Below are 18,432 nucleotides of genomic sequence, written 5' to 3' on the forward strand. Positions count from 1 at the left end.
TTAATAAAAGCTGAAGCCATGTGAAGCAGCTATTTAATTTTGCCTTAATGTTGAGATGTCTGGTACAAATGTCTCGCTTGGGAGGTAAAACTGGCCTTAGATTACTTTTTCTCTCCCATAAAGCAGTAACAAAAGTGAGCCTATAAGAATCACCATGATGGTTGATATTTTTGCATGAATGACATGTCAGGTTGGAACCGAAACAAGAAGAAGTCATGCCACTACCCCAACATTGACTCTGCTTTACGGCCAATTGCAAACTGCCCTGAAATTCCTGTTTCCGTTTTTACGTCCCTGCCAGATTTGATTTCGGATAAAGCTGCGATGTCGGATGTAATGGAAGACGAAGATGGCAATACTAGCAACTGCAATGACACCGACTCATTAACATCTTCACAAATGCGAAGTAAACCGAAGCCTTTTACTGAAGTCAGCTAAACGACCTAGTTCGTGATTTAGGTTTATCTGAAGAAGCGTCTGAAGTCCTGTCTTCTCGCCTCCGTAACATTCTTGATTCGGCAACAAACATAACGTTTTACCGGGTCAGAGAAGAAATGTTAATGCAATTTTTACCCTAAAAAGATTTTTTCTGTACTGTAATAACGAAGGACTTCGTTTATCTATATGGGTCTACTTGAATATAAACCAGAAGATTGAAGGTTATTCATTGACAGCTCCTCCAAGAGCTTTGACATGTGTGCTACTTCACAACGGAAATAAGTTTGCCTGTGTTCCAATTGGCCACTTATCGTTTTAAAGGAGCACTACCATTCTACCAAAGTGTAAAGATGCTCCTGGAGAATTTCTTATAGTGTGCATAACTGAAAGATATGCGTTGATTTGAAATTGGGAAACTTTCTCTTAGGACATTATGGCGGCTACACCAAGTATTCCTGCTTTATTTGTTACTGGGATAGTCAGGTCACTGTTCAACACTGGATTAAAAAGGAATGGCATATATATATGAATAGCTTGTGTATGGAGATATGTTCATTTCAACTGTTTTTTTTTCACAAATTGTCGTTTTTTTTCTTGTGTGGGCTTAGGAATACTGGTGGTATAGGAAGCTTAGTCTCACAAATAGTAACATGTTAGGAGATCTGATAAAATACCAATAAATGGGGCAGTTTTTGTGCTAAATATGTGGAACAAAATAGATTTATGTAGCACTTCTTCATCTAGCTAATCACATTGTGTCTTTATCTTTTGCTCATTCTTGTGACTACATTATGACATGGCAGTGTTTTGACCATCAGGGCGCCATGAAAAATTTCACCTTAAAACCAAATATCCTGAATCCGCCACTGTTTTCGTCTTGGTTTTGCGAAGTGGGCCTTCAATAGCTCTGAAAATAGTAATTTGGGCCGCGACAAAAACAAAATTGCCGACCACTGTTTTACTAGAATATGCTTCGACAAGATTTTAGTGATTATAAATTATTGTTTAACATAGGCATGCTATGACCACATGTTTAGAAAATATTATGTTCACGTCCAACAACGAAAGAACGCCTCTGGCTAACACTGCAAGGCGACGGCTGTCACGCTGATTACTTGTGATTTTTCTAAACGCAACAAACGAATACTATGGTATTGGAATGCTAATACCTCCTGAATTTAAAATGCACATTCATGTGACATGTGTTTGTTTATATATGGAATCAACCATGTTCCATTTACAAAGAAGGCATCACACGCAACACCAGAATAAGTTAGCTTACAAATTTGATTTGGTTAGCCGTCGAGGATAGAAGTATAGGCTACAAGCACAACTAACGTAGCTTACTTTACACTTACTGCAAATCTAAGGTAATATTTAACAATTGTAGCTGAATTAATCCTCACAAAATGTACAACAGTTGCCATCCATAAAATAGATTAAAAAGTATAGACACTTATATTAAAGCATGTCCAACAAAAATGAAAAGTTGATCAAATTTATTAGACTAATCCAATGACGCCACATACGTTGTGGGTATGGGCAGCGGTTTTCAGATTTTTACGTGTGCTGAAGATCTTTTAGTAAGTCTATTTTTCAAAGTTAATCTATTTGTATTATAAATATGCAAGCAGGCAAAAAAACTGATATTGAAATATCTATTATTGCATAACTCATATTAATATTGTATTTATTACGTTCTACCTATCGAATTGTAATTTACTCAATAAAAGAAAATTTTGTAGAAAGCGCGCCATATTTTTTCGTTATTCTGTAAGTGCTGCAATTCAAAAAAAGGAGAACCAGTACTAAAAAAAATGCAAAAAGAATAAATTTTAGCGATCGGAAATAAAAATCAAATTAAACTCGAATAAAAAATCAAAATTAAAAATGATGGTGGCAGCAACAGCGATTAAACAGGAACGCATAGCTGCGAAAGCAGGTCGGAACGCTAGAACATAACCAGACTTCCAGTAAACTGTTAATCTCCTTGCTTCTTTTGTGTAGTGTTATTATTCAGGAAACTGTTTTTTTTGTGGCTTTTCTTTGTGGCCATGGCTTCGTGGGGGATCATTGCCGTCTGCAAACCTATATTGCTTTTAACTGAAACAGCGCATGTTTATTTTAACGAGATCTTTTGTTTGGGCACTTTATAGTCTACTCCCTGCAGACATCGCTATGTCAGCCTTTCACATATATAAACCTGATTGACATAAGGCAACTGATCGATACGTTGTGATATATATTTTTGTCACAAATATTACAATATTTTAAATATAGTTTTATTTCATAAAACCATAATTTTTGATGGTTTACGATAAACTTTGGTTAATAACAAAAAAATTAGTTTAGGTACATGTAGCAAGCACAGGCAGCAGTATCGTGATATTCTAGTAAAACGTTCATGTAAAAAACTATCTTTTTTTTATATTCGCGATATATGTTGATTGTTTGATTTACTACAAGTTTGGTGTTTTTATTTTTAAACCTAGGATCCATTACAAGGTAAAATATGTGTAAACGTTATATTTTGTAGAGTGTAGACCATTCATTTACTGCGGAACAGTACCGTAATAAAACGACAATTGTGACAAGTCAGAATCGTTATTCAAGTTTTAAAAATTTCACAATAAAAATGAACGTTAAAATATTAACAAGTTTATTATGCTTTTTGTCACAAATTAAAAATACGAAATAAAATTCATGTTGTTAGGTAAACTTCTTTTCACAAAGCACACAGCAAAAAATCACACTGTGATTTGATTATAATTTGACATCATTAATTGGATAGTCATGGCTATTAACAAATCCACAATATTATTAGGCTTGAAAGTTTTTTTTAGATAAACGACATTTTACGAAGCTAAAATCACGGTATGTTGTTTATTTTCACCAAAACAAAAGCCCAGATAGTTACGAAGTACCACAAACCCAAGCTCTTAGGCCACTGCTTCCTGTTCAGAATGGGAAGAAAAATTTTCCTGGGGATATTTCTTTTCGCCGTCTTGTTCCTCTAAAACACGATCATCACTCTTCGTATCTTTCATTGGGATCATATCTTTGTCATTAACTGTCTCTAGGGCCTTAACCTCCTCATTGTCGCCTTCCATCTTAAAAGAAAATATTACACATACAAATAAGATGTATTGTCGTACTTAATCGCTTGAAGCCGCGTATGGTGTACGGACAATTTAACTACTGTTAATAAAATGACGACCAGTAAGGGGCTAAATCGCACACACACGCGTCGCATGTGATGTTTCAGTGATAGGGTACCAAGATTCGCATTAAATATTAAGTATATGCGTATTAACAGAATGTAGCAGGTAATGGCACTATGTTTTTTCAAATCATGTTGTATTAATATTGATATCAATATCGTCAAATCGGTGATCAGTTACGATTTATTGGTGGTCGTACCCAATCACGTTTATTTATACATAATAGCTTTGTGTTGCCCATAAGCGGCACACTTTTGGGTTCACCTGCTAGTATGCTGTAATTGTAAAATATTTAAGCTTTGGTTATTTTATTAACAGCAACTATGTTCGCCTGCGTTTGGTTCAATGGTTTTGTAATAATACGCTGTACAAATAAGATCGAACATACGTGCAGATTATTAGTGTTAAAGTTACGAAAGTTCTCCGGTATGAAGAGGAGTAAACAGATTACCTGACTAATCAAAATACGTTTGTAAGGTTATTGATAAAACAAAAGATTGTACAAAAGACGCCCTTTCATGACTAATTTATTTCCAATTGCCTTAACGTTTCTGCAATAGAAATATGTTTCACTTTCTGTATATGCTCTTCCTAGATTCGATTTGAAAGTTGGCATTTTAGCAATATAGTGCACACTTTTTGTATGTATTTTATTTAGGAACACTAGAAGTTGTGTAATCTATAACATACATTGTAATTACTATATCAGACTTCAAAAAACACAAATTTAAAAATTTCTGTAGATTTGTATTTCGTTAAAATACCTGTAAATATTCTTAAAGTTCCATGTAACCATTAAAAGCGGAATTTGCTATAACAACAAGGCGTACTTGAATTGTTTTTAAGCAGAGCTAGAAGAGGAAGGAATTTTAAAAGCACCTATAGTCTCGTCAGCACGCTCAACTTCATTATCGGATTTCTGCAGTGCTTGCAACTTTGAAAAACACACTGCGGAACTGGAATTTACACGCTTGAATGCGAAGTGGGCGGTGGCTATTGTCGGTGCACAGCGCCACGAGGAAAATAGGCCTACATGACATGTTTTTTACAGGTGTTACACCATGGAGACGGATATTATCGTAAATTTAACACAGTGATAAGTTTATCTCCTCAATACCACAACACCAAGAATAAAGTAGCTTTGGAACAGGGTTGTTACGTATTGTAATATCTTACCGATACAGGTCTAGGAGCGGATAAGAGTTCAAAAATTTGGGCCAGATTTTCTTAAAGGTTGCCAAAGCGTAACTTTAGGTCTGGGTTCCTGCTTTTCTCGAATCAGGTTATGAAGGTTAATTGATCATTATCACTCATAACCGAACAGAATGCTGTTTTATCGATGACGGTTTGATGTTACTCCCATTCCAAATGGTCAATGATGTCACATTTCAAGTTCTTGCTTGTCTCGGTTTAAAATACCAACACCTGTTTTAGGTGCCGTAGTATATGGCTTACCTTACGATTCAGATTTTATTATGTATCCCACCTCAGAAAGGTAAGATTATCTTCATGAAGTAATGATTAGAGTATCCTAACGCTAACCCGTAACTACATGTTACTTTTACAACCCGCTTTAGGCCAAAACATAACAGAGACAGTTTTGTAGGTTACATTTAAAGGTGTGTCACTCAAAAAGTACTGTTTTTTTCCTATTTTACTCAAACTAATTCGCAATTGTAAAATAAAGTTTTTAAAGAATACAAAAATAAAAATCTTATAGGCCCACTTAGTAATATATAGTGGGGTGACGTAAAATCACAATCACATGTATTTCCCTTGTCTGACACACCCATGCAAAGTCGTGCGAAGCAACTAAGCCAGTGTTTCTAGTTTAAATGTTGCTGTATAACCAACCTGCCAAAATTTAAAGTCTTCAAACAAATCGTAACCCGAAACCGAGTCGAGGATTGGAATTTTAAGAAGCAGGCCGGTGAGAGCGCCTCCGATTATGCTCATGCCCAGGGTGACCGCCAATCCCGCCATTTGCATGTTAGCCTGGTGCTGGAAGAAATCTGGCGAGTCGGTGGAAGCGCTGTAAATTGCTGCAAGCCTAAAATGAAAAAGCAAACGTAAGTTAAAGTGGAACGATTTACTTCTGCATGCGCACAATCCCTTGTTGCAGCGAGCTGAACACAGTGGATAATGCCTCTTGAAGGCTTATATGGGCTTTTGCTGTCAACGAGTCTGCTTGACACACCCACATCGGCATCCAATGAGAGTGGACTCCAATGAGTGACACAAACTAAAAAAGTCATGGTTGGTTTCCTGATTGCAACGAAAACGGTAAACAGACCCACATACAGACAAAGGAATGCATTATTGAACTTTCTCACCTGGGTTTTGCAGAAGAAAAATTTGCGTGACGGAAATTTGCAACCGAAGTTACGTCAATTAAATACTTTGCCTGTAGACCTCTGAAAACTTTGATACATAAAATATACAATTCGTATTTCGCTTTTTAGTTAAACAGTTGTAAAAGCAGAAGTGGAAGGATTTTTTTGAAAAACCTATACAGTCTTGTAAACACGCACAAACAGCGTTATCGAATTTCGGCGATGCTTGCGATATTAAAAACCACACACTAGGAACTGGAATTTTGTTTTCTGGGTGATCTCACGGTTCGTAATATGCACAGTCCCATATTTGTAGACAAATAGTCTTCATCATTTCGTTATATTGTGTAATACAATTAGCGTTACAATTATTTAAGGCTTCAAACTCTTGTTATAGCAAGAAATTCACAAATTGTTATGCTACCGATAATTTTCCGGTTATTCTACCAAATATTTTTCTTGCCCGATTACCAAGTAAATATCCAATGCCCTTATATCAAGAAAGAAGGTACCCAAGAGCAACTTTATTAGGGAATTATGGAAACCATATTCACAAGCACTAATTTAGTTATCCATAACTGCCATAGTTTTCTACTCAGCTCTTTATTAGCCTAGCCAAAAATGGTTACTGCACATTCAGATAGGTCTCACATAAATGACTTGACTATAGACGCAATACCCAGCGTATGTAACGTTAAAAAATGAGTTTTTCTCAGCTTACTTCTCGCTGGTGAAGGAATATATGCGTTATCATGGCGACATAAATTATTCCTACTGCAATAAGCGCGATAATGTGATATGCTAGTTATCACTATAGCATATTACGTTGTAACATGCCCGTGTAAATTTTCTAGCCTCGTGTTATAGCCGACAATAATAATAGAAGCATGTGATAAACTGATAACGTAATGTAACCGAGCAGTTAAACGGCTAGCGTAACATTTTGCTTAGATAGTGGCTAAATTATGCAAAAATATTGTTTAAAATGGCATAACTTTTTTACTTATGCCTAAGCGTTGCTCGACCTGGCACCACGCGTTTGTTAAATAAAAAATCATAAGATGTGTTATGTTTTTTCGCATTTTAATGTGTTCCTAAAACATATGTATATTGCCTTTTGGAAATAACCAAAGGCGGTGGCCGACCCTTTACTGCTTGCCGATAATTGTGTCTGAAATGGGTAAATGCTTTCTCACAGTAAGAGTATCGCCTTATAAGGACACGGCCTGTGTGGAAGCGGTATTTTATTGACTGGCGTGGTATACATTATCGCAGTTATGGGCGTGACTGTAAAATATTAAATTCAATCGTTTGTTTTCGTCTTCGTTAAATAGAATTCTAACAAAGTTTGGCAAAATATATAAACAACCCCTTGGCCTTGGCAAAACAATGTAAAACCTTTTGCAAACAAAAGTATCGCATTTTCAGGCGACAGTAACTATTTTAAAAAGAAAATTTTTAACTCTATTTTTACTAGACTTGTGGTCTAAATTGAAAACCATTAGGCTCAGTGGTATTTTAAAAATGTACAATGCCCAAATAATAACCAAAAAGCTTCGTTATGTAAACCGCTCGTGTAGTAGCCGCAATTGTTCGACATTAATATTCAAGTAAACCCGTAACTTTGGTACCAAACTGCGACGTTAGAAAAAATACATTTGAAAATGTTTTATTTTACTTACGGTAAAAAAGGCTGCAATAAACACAATATATTTTACTTTGCGTTATATTTGCGTGGTTAAACATACTGGAAGACGCCATTAGGCTTTGGTCTAAATCACTATTTTTAATTATGTTGTACATACCATAAACCAGTCCTGCAGGGGTGGACAAATGTTTATGTTTGCAAGCCACGTTTTAAATGAAATAGGTTAAGGCCGCATAGAGTTGGAATTTGTGCAACCACGCGGACGCGGGATTAGACTGCGACAAAGACTGTTATTAACACATTAACACAAAGAGTTTTTAACTTAAAAATCGTCACGATTGAAGAGATATTATAAAAAATTTAACAACGGTGCTCTTTAAAACCATTGTAACAACAAAACACTGTTCAGGTTTGGTTATTTGAGCTCGTAACACTACATTAAAGTGGGTAAACCGGGATTATGGGGGGTTATGAATAGAAATAGCTGTTTTTTCAATATTATTATCACCTCTGGGACGCGTTTTATAACGGCCTCCACTCAATAGAACCCTTGGCCGTTTAAAACTAAAAAAATGCTTCAACGATTGGGCGGCTGTATGCACAAACTCACACGGGAAATTGCATCTCAAGCGTATGCAATAATCCTAATAGAAAAGGAGTCATATTTTCTGTCCTGGAGAAAATGATTTTTTTTCTAATTATTAATGTTGCGAAGCCTCCCGCTTGGGACGGCGCTTTCTCGCACACATTCTTCCATATCTCTTTTGCAACCAATATCCTCCGACCGGACAAACAAACCAAATATGTTTTGAGAAGTAGATTATATTGATCAATACCTTAGTGATATAACATGTTTGTTAATGGAAAACCTTCATTCAGCGGTATCGCCTGTTTTTAATGCAACCAATCCTGCACTCGGTTTCGACGTTTAGCCTTGTTCCTGTTAAAAAACAAATTCCGCAATCTTTTATTGAATAGTAAGATTACTTACTCTCCTGTTCCTTGAAATGTGGAAGGGGTTGATAGTTTTGCGAGAACGACGGCAATGAATGCTGACATGACACCTGGCATTCCGTGCAGATTGTGAACACCACACGTATCGTGTAGATTTATCACCTGTAACAGCCAGGGCTGCCAAAACAGAATATAATGTTATGTATATGGTAAACACCTAGGGCAGGTTAATATTACCGGCACGGGATCTGTGAACAAAAAAATCTTTTTTTAATACAAGTGCAAAGAGCGCGCGTTTTTCGATTAGTCGTCGCCGAAAACATAAAATGTGTCTATAAGTTACATTTTAGTCAGACAAAAAACGTCATATTGTCTAACTTTATCTTCGTTTGAAGGCATGGGTTGTATAATGAATAGGTCGATTGCGACGAAATTGTAATAATTCGTTGACGTTTAGGAATTGGGCTTGCCGAAAGCGCAATTTTACCAAACTGTATTTTCTACAGAAGTGACAAAAGAGTAATATTATGTAAAAATGGTGATGAGTATTTATCAATGAAACAATACCGTGATGAAAGAGTATCCGACCACAGAGAGAATGCCGGCCGTGCTGCCAACCATAAGTGCGCCGACAGGACTAAGTTTCAAATTTGCTACAGCACCTGCCGCCACACCCCCGGCAAGAGTTGCGTTTTGAATATGGACCTATAGACCAACAAAACAAATTAAAAAAATTGACAAAGCATATTTGGCACAAGCGTAATGCATTGTTGTATAGCTAAACCTTGCGAAGATAAGCGTGGTATAGATTTTTTTAAAGTTTTTACGAAATACAGTTTGTTTAAAACGTGTTCTGCAAAACGATTTTTCTTTTTTCGCTCAAGGAGGTGTAGGTAAAGTGAGAACTCACCATGTCAAGTTTTCCAGATTTATCAATAACAGATGACATCATAAAGGAGGCTACTGCAGAAGCTGCTAGTGAGTACACGGTGTTGATGATGGCCCGATGGCCCAGGAAGGTACCAGCTGCTGGTGCGCCGTTGAAGCTAGGCCAATATAACCACAGAAACAAGGTTCCTGAGATATTATTAAATAAAACATATTAATTTGATGCTGACTTTTTTATTTTTTTTAAATGTAGTGCTATGAATGGTTGTTATTCAGATATGCGCCTCCTTTACATCGATATTTTCAAGGTGTTATGGTATTAGTTAATTAGATGGAAATAGGGGTTCCTAAACTTTATTTAGCTGCATGCGCTTACGGTTGATCTGCAAGTCGATAGAGTCTTAAAAGCAATATATGAAAAAGGCAAAACACGATTGGTCGTATAACCTAAAAACAAATTTATGTCCATTATGATCTTGCCATTTTTTTTAAATAACCTGGACGTCGAACCAGCACGGCAATAGATAAAATGAAACTTACTATACAGTGTCTGGAGTTGCGGCCAATAGCGTCATGAAGCAATGTGAAAGCTCATTTGTTATGATCAGACAATATTTGCATCCAAGGTCAAAAAATGCGTTGTAGCAAAATGTTGGTCATGGTTAGGAATGCACGATACTTGGAATTTCATTCCGATACCGATCCTAATATTTTTGGCAAAAAATACCACGATCCGATGCCAATCAAATTGATCAAATTGATAATCGTAATGATAATGATTTTTAGGGTATTATGCCAAAATTTGCTTATGTTTAGGACCCTATTTATCGTCTATTTTAAATATACTTTTACCCAGATATTTATATTTGAGGGAAAAAATACAAATTAGATCACAAAATATGTTTATTAGGCAAAATAATTTTAATCATTATTATACCGATACCACCCGTGCCGGACGAGTAGCGGTACTGTCACTTAGAATCGGGTATCGGCTCCGATCCGATATTATCGGACATTCATTGTTATGGTAGAAATATGCGTAATGTGCTACACTGCAACTACAGTATCATTCAAATAACAGATTTGTTGATGTTCAGTAGCACTGACAAGTTATTGTTTGTAAAAGAAATGACACTTTAAAATGCTTAAATGAATCGGTTTGTGATTTTAAACATCGAAGGTTGTTTCACCATTTCTAGGGCGCCGCGTTTAAAGGCTAAGGGATCGACAACATTACCCTTGTCGCCGACTAAATCAGAACTCAAACACTACCCATTGGATCAGGTTTTATACATATATCAAATGGGCTTAATTTATATGAATCGTGTCCTATATTTATTAGGAAGTATGAAGTATGTTTCATTGGTTCTTCTTATTTACACAAGCAGTGGTTCTTAACCTTTGACAATCTGTCGAACCCCCATGTTATTGTGCAAGCTTTCGTCGAACCCCAACATTTTCGTTCAGTATTCCTTTCTTCCACCTATGTTTGCCATCAAACTGGCGGATCCAGGATTTTTGTTTCGGGGAACGTGAAAGTTTTCATGGATGACTTAAACATGACGTCATAAAACATTTATTCTTAAAACACCTGTTGTTTTGTAACGAACCCCTGTACTAATATGCAACTGACAATTTGGGTATCATCAATTTATAAACTTGCATTTAGTTAGGTTTAATTGGTTAACTTTCAATTTACAAGGTTACATGACGCCTGTCCTTGGCACATAAAAGAGTGATAGTTTTGCGAGAACGACGGCAATGAATGCTGACATGACACCTGGCATTCCGTGCAGATTGTGAACACCACACGTATCGTGTAGATTTATCACCTGTAACAGCCAGGGCTGCCAAAACAGAATATAATGTTATGTATATGGTAAACACCTAGGGCAGGTTAATATTACCGGCACGGGATCCGTGAACAAAAAAATATTTTTTTAATACAAGTGCAAGGAGCGCGCGTTTTTCGATTAGTCGTCGCCGAAAACATAAAATGTGTTTATAGTTACATTTTAGTCAGACAAAAAACGTCATATTGTCTAACTTTATCTTCGTTTGAAGGCATGGGTTGTATAATGAATAGGTCGATTGCGACGAAATTGTAATAATTCGTTGACGTTTAGGAATGAAATAAAACACAATTTGGAATAGGGCCAAAATAGGACTAATACTAAATCGTATTAGTACCGTCTAAACCCGATCGTCCCATACCCTCTACCGACAGGTTCGGGCGTTATTTTGGCCATTTAGGCCTTCTTCCGATGAATTTAGGCCTTATTCCGATGAATTTAGACCTTATTCCGGTGAATTTAGGACTTATTCTGATACATTTAGGACATATTCCAATGAATTTAGGCCTTATTCCAATGAATTTAGGCCTTATCCCGGTGAATTTAGGACTTATTCTGATAAATTTAGGCCTTATTCCGATGAATTTAGGCCTTATTCCGATGAATTTAGGACTTATTCCGATGAATTTAGGCCTTATTCCGATCAATTTAGGACTAATTCCGATAATTGAAGGCCTTATTCCGATGAATGTAGACCTTATTCAGAAGAATTTAGGCCTTATTCAGACAGATTTACGTCTAATTCAGACGATTTTGATCTTATGCTGTATCGGATATTAATGCGTATTTGGCTGTATTACGGTATTTCGTTGGTCTTAATACTATGGTTTTATAAATTTTTCTGCTTTAGGTATTGTTGCTTTTTAGGTCTTATTGTGTGTTCCCTTTAAATGCTTTCTAATTGTACCGATACAAAAATGTCTTATTGCGGTGTATGAGTTCTTAACGTGGTTTTGCATTTTCAAATAGCTCTTGAGTAAATGTGCCACGCACCCTCAAGTTCAAACGTTTATCAAACATAACCCTGTTTTTTTAAGTACGACTAGGGACGTAATTGACGTATCCGCGTTACTTAACAGGGTTAATGTTATTCGGTGACGAGAAGACTGGCTCATTTCATGTTTAGAATAACCGAGGTTTAGAATTTTAGCAACCAGGGCTATAAACAAATCGCAAATAGTTTGAATTTAGGTGATTGATGTTGACAACAATTAGTCTCGGTGTAATAGCCGCATCCTCGGCCTGCCTCGTAATCATTCAGAACAAGCCCGAAATTCGCCGAAAAAGGTCTAAATTGCTTAGGGTTATAGGCAGGGTTGCCATACCATCCTTATTTATAAGATTTGTCCTTATTTTGAAGGGCTATGTCTTAGAAAACTTAAATGTCCTTATTTCTAAGAAATGTCCTTATTTTCGAATTGCGTCCTTATTTCGTCTTATTTTCATCACCTACAGAACCTCGATCGTTTTTCTGTGGTAACCAAGGTTGAATTATATTCTAAAATTGAGTTTTTATGACATCATAAATGAAAATACTTCCGTCCCGGTGGTGTGATAGCTAGGGCAGTGGTACAGCAGTTTTGGTTGCTGTACCAGAATACAGCAGCTCACGGCATTTTAGCAGTAAATGGCAGTTACTGCTGTTTAGGCTACAGCAGAATAGGGTGCGGCGAAGGCAGCATTTTTTGCGTAGTGGTTGGTAATGGGGGAATGGGTGCAATGCAGTCGACACTTCAATTAAATCAGCAAAGCTATAAGCAGGAGTGGCTAACATTTCGATCATGATCGACCGTTTGATCGCCACATTTCAACTGGTCGATCGCGTGTCGGATTTTTAAAATAGCGTTCTTCAAGCAACATTAACAGGAATATAGACCGAAAAACAAACCATGACCCTTAAATAAATTGCTGGAGCCGATAGTTTCTGGCAAAAAGTAAGGAATGTGATATGACACACCTCGTACAAATAAAATGCATGTCTAAAAACGTTTTTTAGATGCTAATCTAATTTTCCGGTTGTCCTTATTTTTGGGTCCATTTCGATGGCAACCCTGTGTATGGGGCATAGGAGGATTGCTTTTGGTGGCCGTGGTCTGAATGTCGGTTGAGAAATGGATGGGTTTTGTTAGTTAAGGATAAAAACATTGGTTAAGTTAGTAGTGAAACTTAAGGTGTGGTTAAGGGTTTGGTAAAAGTGTTTTAACGTCTTTGTCTGTAAATATTTTTTTTGTTTCAGAAAAAAATATTAAAATAGTAACCATAGATATTTATCATTTCGCTTTGCTGCTTTCATACGCTAAAGAACGCCAGACAATTATTAATTACTGAACAAACCTATCATCGCAAAGATATCCGAGTGATACACCGAGCCTTCCTTTTGGTGTCCTTCAGCGAGTCCTTTTTTAAAATGAAAAAAGGATACAGCCAGACCAAAGTATGCACCAAATGTATGGATCACCATTGAACCACCTATGTCACTAATCTGTTAAGAACAAACAACCAAAGTTTACCGGTGATATTCAGTTAACAAATTATAGGTTAAATTTACAAAAAGTGTTTTATGTTTGAAAATGCCGATGAACACAAAATTTAGGTTAACATATGCAATTGCATATGCAACTACTTATAGTTACTCCGTATGTTCACCCCGAGCTTTCCAACAATGATGAACTCATTGATTGAGTAGAAAACCACTTCAAGCAACGCCATGACGATTAGCTGTAAAGGGCTAAGAATGCCCAAGACTGCTCCAAAAGAGATTAAGACGGCGCCGCAGGCGAAGTCAGCGTTCAACAAGCTGCAACGAGGCCATAAAACTTAGCAATATGCAATTGATCAAAAACGACTTAAAATTATCTGTCCCCATTTTCAGGCTTATAAAGTCAATTTTTTTATATATGGGATCAATGCGCTTGTCCTTTTTTTTAATCCACGGGAACCGCACTTAGAGGTGTTAAATGTAAAACACGAAAATATGACTCAATTGTCATTTTTAAAGGCTTTATTGATTTATGCGACATTTTCTCACGACACCAGTTGCAGAATTGATACATTGACATACGGTACAAGCAAAAACGATCGTGAAACTACCAAAAAAGGATATTGCATATGGATAAGCATTGTTTGGGACGTGGGAGCAAGGCAATTTACATCCGGTATTCCGGTATTTCGTTAAATCGTTTAGATAAACGAATAAATGAATCGAATAGTTAAACATTGTAATATTGACTTACTAAGAAAACACAGTTATTACTAGTGCAATATTTGTACGACCTAATACAGTGGTCGCCAAAATGTGGGCCATATGTGGGCTTCAGAGTCATTTTTAATGGAACACGAGCTTTTTTTGAATAGTTTAATATTATTCTGTACTTGTGAGCCGCGTAATAGCCAACATTCATTGCACTATACTTTAAAAGTTGGTGTGGCTATGAAACATACTATCTAAGCGTGGTTTAGGCCCGCGTGCCAAGTGTGGCCCTGAGAGTACCGGTCAAAACTATACTTTTTGCCGGCAACACCCAATAAGACCTAAAAATTAAAGCAGCAATACCTAAAGCAGAAAAATTTATAAAACCCTAGTATTAAGACCAAACGACATAAATTCATAGGAATAAGGCCTAAAGGCACAGGAATAAGGCCTAAATCAGTGGTTCTCAACCTTTTTTCTTTCGTGGCCCAATTTTCGTTGCACAAAAATTCTGTGGCCCAATAAATTATTATGAAAAAACAAACTATCAAAAAGGTTTAGAACAAAGCGGAGCATATATCAAAACACATTATTTATTCAATGGCTGGAATCCCTTTTTGCCAACTTTAACTATGTAAACGCAAAATGTTTTGCGCTTCGCTCGTATGTTCTTCCTTTTATAGATGTTTTGCATTATGGCTTGACAGTGTTTTCTGCATTAAGGCGCCATGTAATATTTCACCTTTCTTGGTGTCCACAGCCTAACGCTCCCTACAAAATGCATTTCTATCAAATAATATCTATTATTCTAGATAATGTAATTTTTGATTCATTGTAATATCATTATTGTATCGTGAGTAACTTTTTTGCGTTTCGTGCGAACTTCTTATGTGACACTATTCAGCTGTTGAGGTGATATATGTTATCTTTTATGCATATAAGGTAAACATTTTGCCAAATGAAACCAAATATACGCAATGTTTTTTTTGCGTTTCGCGCGATTGCATAATATACTACACCGTTTTTTTTTCAGAACAAACACGTCTGCTAAATTACTTGAACTATGACTTTAGTTGTGAATTTAAACGTAATAATGTTTATGTCCTTCTATCAGTTTTACTTATGTATATTTAGCCCAAAGGCGATATTCTATGTTTTTTCGCTTCGTGTGACTCATGACTTTAAATTCTAATTTCTGTTAAGTTATACTACATCATTTTTCGAATCCTTTTATGTGCCATATGCGTCACGCATCCTTTTATTTGAAGTTTTGTCGATTTAAAACTAATAAATCCATTTTTTTTCAAAATACGAGCAATTAAGCTGGATTTTAGCGTCATATGAGTTCGTTCGAGAACAACAATTGTTTCTAAGAACTATTGTTTTGTGACGTCATTCTAATGCCTCCAATTCAAAACAAATATCCTGGATACGCTGCTGTTTTCGTGGTGGTTTTGTTGCACCGATTACTTTATCGTTTGTGTGTTTTTATTGTAACTTAGTTTTATGGTTTGTACGCGTGTTGTTTGTTTCCCTCTTTCTTTCTCACTCACGTAAATTATATCGCTTTTCGACTTTTGCACCTCACCTTCCACTCTTTATTTCTTATCTTATCACTAGGGCGATTATTTTTTGACTTGTCAAAAAAGTCAAAATTTGTCAAATTTTTTCAAGTCAAAATCGAACAAAAATGCACATAAATCGTTTACAAAATTAAAAAAAACTATAGTCAGCTTTTTGAAATTGATCGTTCAGTTTTTTTTTAATTTATCGTTCAATCTGAAAAACATTTTTTTTTTACATTCAAAGTCATTTTAACCGTGTTATATCTTCATTAGAGCAATATACGGTATAAAAAACGTGTGAATAACGACACTTAGGTTATTTAAATCAATATATTTCTAACGGGTCAAAATAAATTATTTTTAGGTTAAAATTTGTCAAAATTTTAACTTTTCAGGTCAAAATTTCTTAATTTTTTTATCAAAAAATAATCGCCCTACTTATCACGTTTTCTGTTGGCACCTTATAATTAGTTACGTTTCGCACTTACACCATTTCTTCCCTTATTAATGGCGATTCGGGAAACCGTAAGCGAAGAGGCAGTCAAGTTTGGGCAGGCTGGGAGAAGCTTTCGGTATTGTCAAGTGTCGCTGGCCGCACATCGTTTTACGCGTTTCGTATTCGCATGTATTTTGACTGCATTTAATACAATTATGTTAGAAGTCCCATGTAGTTCTCAGGCATCCGACAGGCCGCGAAGTAGTGAGTCCTAAAATTTTGGCGTAACATTTTTATAAGGTGGGCCTTCAATAGCTCTGAAAAAGGCATTTTTGGCCGCGACAAAAAAAGTTTGCCGACCACTGACCTAATACCTACAAAAAAAATTACCAGACATTTTACCATTTCATTACACATAAATCACCTGCTGGAACTATATTGGTAGACAATGTATATTACTTAGACCACTTGTTTGGTTGTTGTTAACCAGGGGCGCTTACCAATTTTCTAAGGGATATTGAAGGTTTAACTTCAAGACGCTTGTCGCTTGTATGCTTAGAGTTAGACTTTTATAGGCGACGCGGATCACACATAGTCATGTATAGGCTATACATTTATACAACATCTTTTCTAAGCATTTTTGTTTTGACACAACTGTGCCACCCTTTAGTTTTAAGACTGGCCGACGATTATAAAAATAAGAAAGCCATTTGCCTGCGCTCACAATTGTAACGCCAAACATTAATGAATTACATTTGGTACAGTTTAGCAGGGGCGGTTTCAGAATGAATCACGAAAAAATGGTATTTATATAGTACACGTTGGCAAAAATTATAGTTTGGAACAGGGGGAGCACTATGCCATCGCCCTTCCAAACTGTAATTTTTGCCAATTTTAGTATGTAAATTGCAAAAATTTTCGCTCTTTTTTCCACACATGCAGTTTAGGTACAAAAAACCTAAAGTTCGTTTTATAATTAGTCGAATTACACTCTTTCGTGGTTTTAAAAAAGAGGTGTACCTTTCCAAATTTAGGCTGACTTTGCTGCCTTCCAACTCCAAGCATCCTCTCATCAAGATGGTCCACTGGATTACGAACGCTGACAGGAGCATGTTAAACGCTATAGATCCAAAGCCATAGCGCCTCAAGAAGGTCATGAGAAAGCCGAATCCGATGAAAATCATTACGTGGACATCCTGAAACACTGTTAAAACGATGGATTCATGTTATTTTATGAAAAACTAACGACATACTGCAAGGTTTTAAATGATTATTTGATCATTATTTTTGTATTTGTGTTTAATACTAGTATTGCTTGTGGTGAATGCAAGCCATAAAGAAAAAGAGTGAAAAATGTGGACAATTCACTAACTTTATGCAAGACAGTCAGTCGTGCAAACTGCACTGCAGCATAACCAATGATGAAAATTTCCGTTTTGACGGGAATTCATATTGATTAATGAGATAAGCGTGACTGGAATTCAAGGATTCGCTGTGGTATAGGAACCGCACATTTATTGTTTGTAGCGTTAAATGAAATACGTACTGGGATATAGGTATGTTATATCTTCATGATCATGATGAACGGCTGTTGCATTGGTCGATTTCGAAGTGCCTGGGCTATATTCGACGAAGAACGCATAAAGTATAATGAAAACCACTTGCAAAAAGCCCAAGATGCTGCTGAACTTAATATTACGCATGCTTGCTGTAAGCATCAATGCCTATTCAACAAACAAAAAAAGTTGTTTATCGGCAAACAGAAGACTTGTAACTTTACTCGCTGAATGACAATATACTTTTTCGAATCAATTTTTACGCGTTAAACCAAATATAAAACGTGAGAAGTTTATAAGACACTAACTAGTGATAACACAAGTTCGAATCGATACGCCTTTTTTGAAGA

The 18,432-nt window shown here is 36.2% G+C and overlaps 1 protein-coding gene and 1 pseudogene across 1 annotated transcript; one reads left to right on the top strand and one right to left on the bottom strand.

The window, feature by feature from the left end:
* The first annotated feature begins 183 nt into the window (after window positions 1-183).
* On the top strand, window positions 184-657 carry LOC146140658 (uncharacterized; annotated as a pseudogene).
* A 2,019-nt stretch (window positions 658-2,676) lies between these two features.
* LOC146140659 (ammonium transporter Rh type B-B-like) lies at window positions 2,677-18,269 on the bottom strand. The gene is made up of 9 exons (XM_083392176.1): window positions 18,073-18,269; window positions 17,547-17,730; window positions 13,982-14,132; window positions 13,670-13,817; window positions 9,505-9,671; window positions 9,162-9,299; window positions 8,632-8,771; window positions 5,514-5,709; window positions 2,677-3,548 (listed from the first exon to the last, which is right to left on the bottom strand). The coding sequence occupies exons 1-9, from the start codon at window positions 18,242-18,244 to the stop codon at window positions 3,378-3,380; spliced, it is 1,467 nt and encodes a 488-aa protein (XP_083248302.1). The 5' UTR covers window positions 18,245-18,269; the 3' UTR covers window positions 2,677-3,377.
* Between the last annotated feature and the right edge of the window lie 163 nt (window positions 18,270-18,432).

Source organism: Ascidiella aspersa, chromosome 6, assembly GCF_963924565.1.
Source record: "Ascidiella aspersa chromosome 6, kaAscAspe10.2, whole genome shotgun sequence".
NCBI classification, from domain to species: Eukaryota; Metazoa; Chordata; class Ascidiacea; order Phlebobranchia; family Ascidiidae; genus Ascidiella; species Ascidiella aspersa.